This window comes from Buceros rhinoceros, unplaced genomic scaffold, assembly GCF_000710305.1.
Source record: "Buceros rhinoceros silvestris isolate BGI_N320 unplaced genomic scaffold, ASM71030v1 scaffold20710, whole genome shotgun sequence".
In the NCBI taxonomy this organism is placed as follows: Eukaryota; Metazoa; Chordata; class Aves; order Bucerotiformes; family Bucerotidae; genus Buceros; species Buceros rhinoceros.
Window position 1 is genome coordinate 2,261 of NW_010390410.1, and position 1,762 is coordinate 4,022.

The window sequence follows — 1,762 nt, forward strand, 5'->3', positions numbered from 1 at the left end:
AATCCATATCCTTGGCAACTGTAACCATTGATTTTCATTGACGAAATTGTTATAGGAAGAGGCCCAATGTTCTCTACTTTGAAGTTCTTCGTAATGGATAGAATTTGCTTGCTGTCTTTCAGTTCTTAAAGAAAAAAAAAGAAACGAAAATTATTTTCTTATGTTTATAAATTGTTATTTCACTTTCAATATAATTAAAAATTCAGAAATGACCGACATTTTAATAGAGACACTTCTGCAGTGAATTTCTAGAATTTGTAACTATCCTCCATGTTGTGAGAAAACGGAGTCTACACCTCTCTCATGACCAAGCTCTTCAGCTTTTTCTCTTTTACATTCTGTTTACTTAACGTTACTGTACCACATCAGTACCACTACAGAGTAATACAGCCAGCTACAAAATCAGAGACCTGCTGCTTCTTACTCACGTCGTCTGCAGTCCATTAGTGTAGCTTCTGGCACCTTGAATCGAAGAGATCCTCCTGCACCAGGTAGTCTTCCCCCTACTTTAAGCAATTCTCTGGCTCCAAAGCCTTCTACATTGACCACATCCAGAACAGTCAAGTTGTTTCTGCCATAATATAAAAATCAAGAAATCAGCCACTAAAACACAAATAAAGTTCCCGAATTCACGGCTTTGCTATCTAGGTGCCAACCCAAGAAAAGAGTGTTTCAGCAACAGAATCGCTGGCCACACCTGGATCCTTTTCCCCTAACTACTGACAGAATCACTTCAGGAATAGTCACCAGTGAGTTCGCACAGTGAAGGAACAAGCCCTGTGACCACTGCCAATGGCTAACAACAGTGCCGCCTAGTAAAAAGGGTTGCTTCTTCCATAAACTCTCTTTTCCTCCAGAGCTAACCCACGTGTGGCTGCACATCAGACTCACTGGATACTTATATCTCAGCACGATGGAGTTAAGCAAATAGCAAAGCCATCTAGCGTATTGCTCTTCACTCAAAATTGCCTCGGTACATTTGTGTTTATAACCCACTGATCACATATCAAGAAGAACAGCCTCTATTTTTTAATGACTGCGACATAAGGCACAAAGACCCTTTAAGCAATTTTTATTAAACTCAAGGTATTCTGACTTTCAGCTTTTGACCATTCCTTTTGTCAAAATGGTCAATTTTTCTTCTGGCAAATTCATTTTTACCTTGAGCTGTATGATTCTCACTGAAACTTGGCTTACCTGATTAAAATAAGGGAAGCTACCCTTCTGTAGTCAACCGGTGTAAAAATCACACCAACTTTTCTGGTTTCCAGTGGCTGTAAACGTAACCAAAGCAGCTCAGAACTGCATTTCTTGTTGATGAGATCCTCTTGACGTGCATTCTGTTAAACAAAAATGCACTTCTTATTCACAGAAAACATGTGTGTTCAAACATCTCAATAAAAAAAGCTCTACATCTTTACTTAGCACCACATAAGATATTTTTGGCGAGGTGCAGTAACTGCTAACTTGTTATACAAAAGCCTTTCAATTTGACAACATAAAACATCAGATAAGGTTGTTTATTTGAGCAAAAGTTCACATTACTGCACTTATTATGAGGAATGTATTACTTCATTTTTTAAAACAGCTTTTATTTGCTCAGATGGAAAAGAAATTATATACTGTATTTCATATTCAAGGAATCCTGAAACACTTCACAACACAATGAGCAATGACAATGCACTGATTGCACGGGGAAATATGGCAACCATTATACCCTCAGTGTAAGGCCTGATTTGCAAAAGGGACTGTTGGCAAACAT

General features: G+C 38.2%; 1 protein-coding gene across 1 annotated transcript; it reads right to left on the minus strand.

Moving 5' to 3' along the window:
• Nucleotides 1-312: 312 nt before the first annotated feature.
• LOC104494912 (transmembrane protein 131-like) lies at nucleotides 313-1,340 on the minus strand (the record flags this gene model as incomplete). The annotated part of the gene is made up of 2 exons (XM_010137815.1): nucleotides 313-571; nucleotides 1,198-1,340. Coding segments are annotated over 2 exons (294 nt in total), but the record flags the coding sequence as incomplete, so codon positions are not given.
• Between the last annotated feature and the right edge of the window lie 422 nt (nucleotides 1,341-1,762).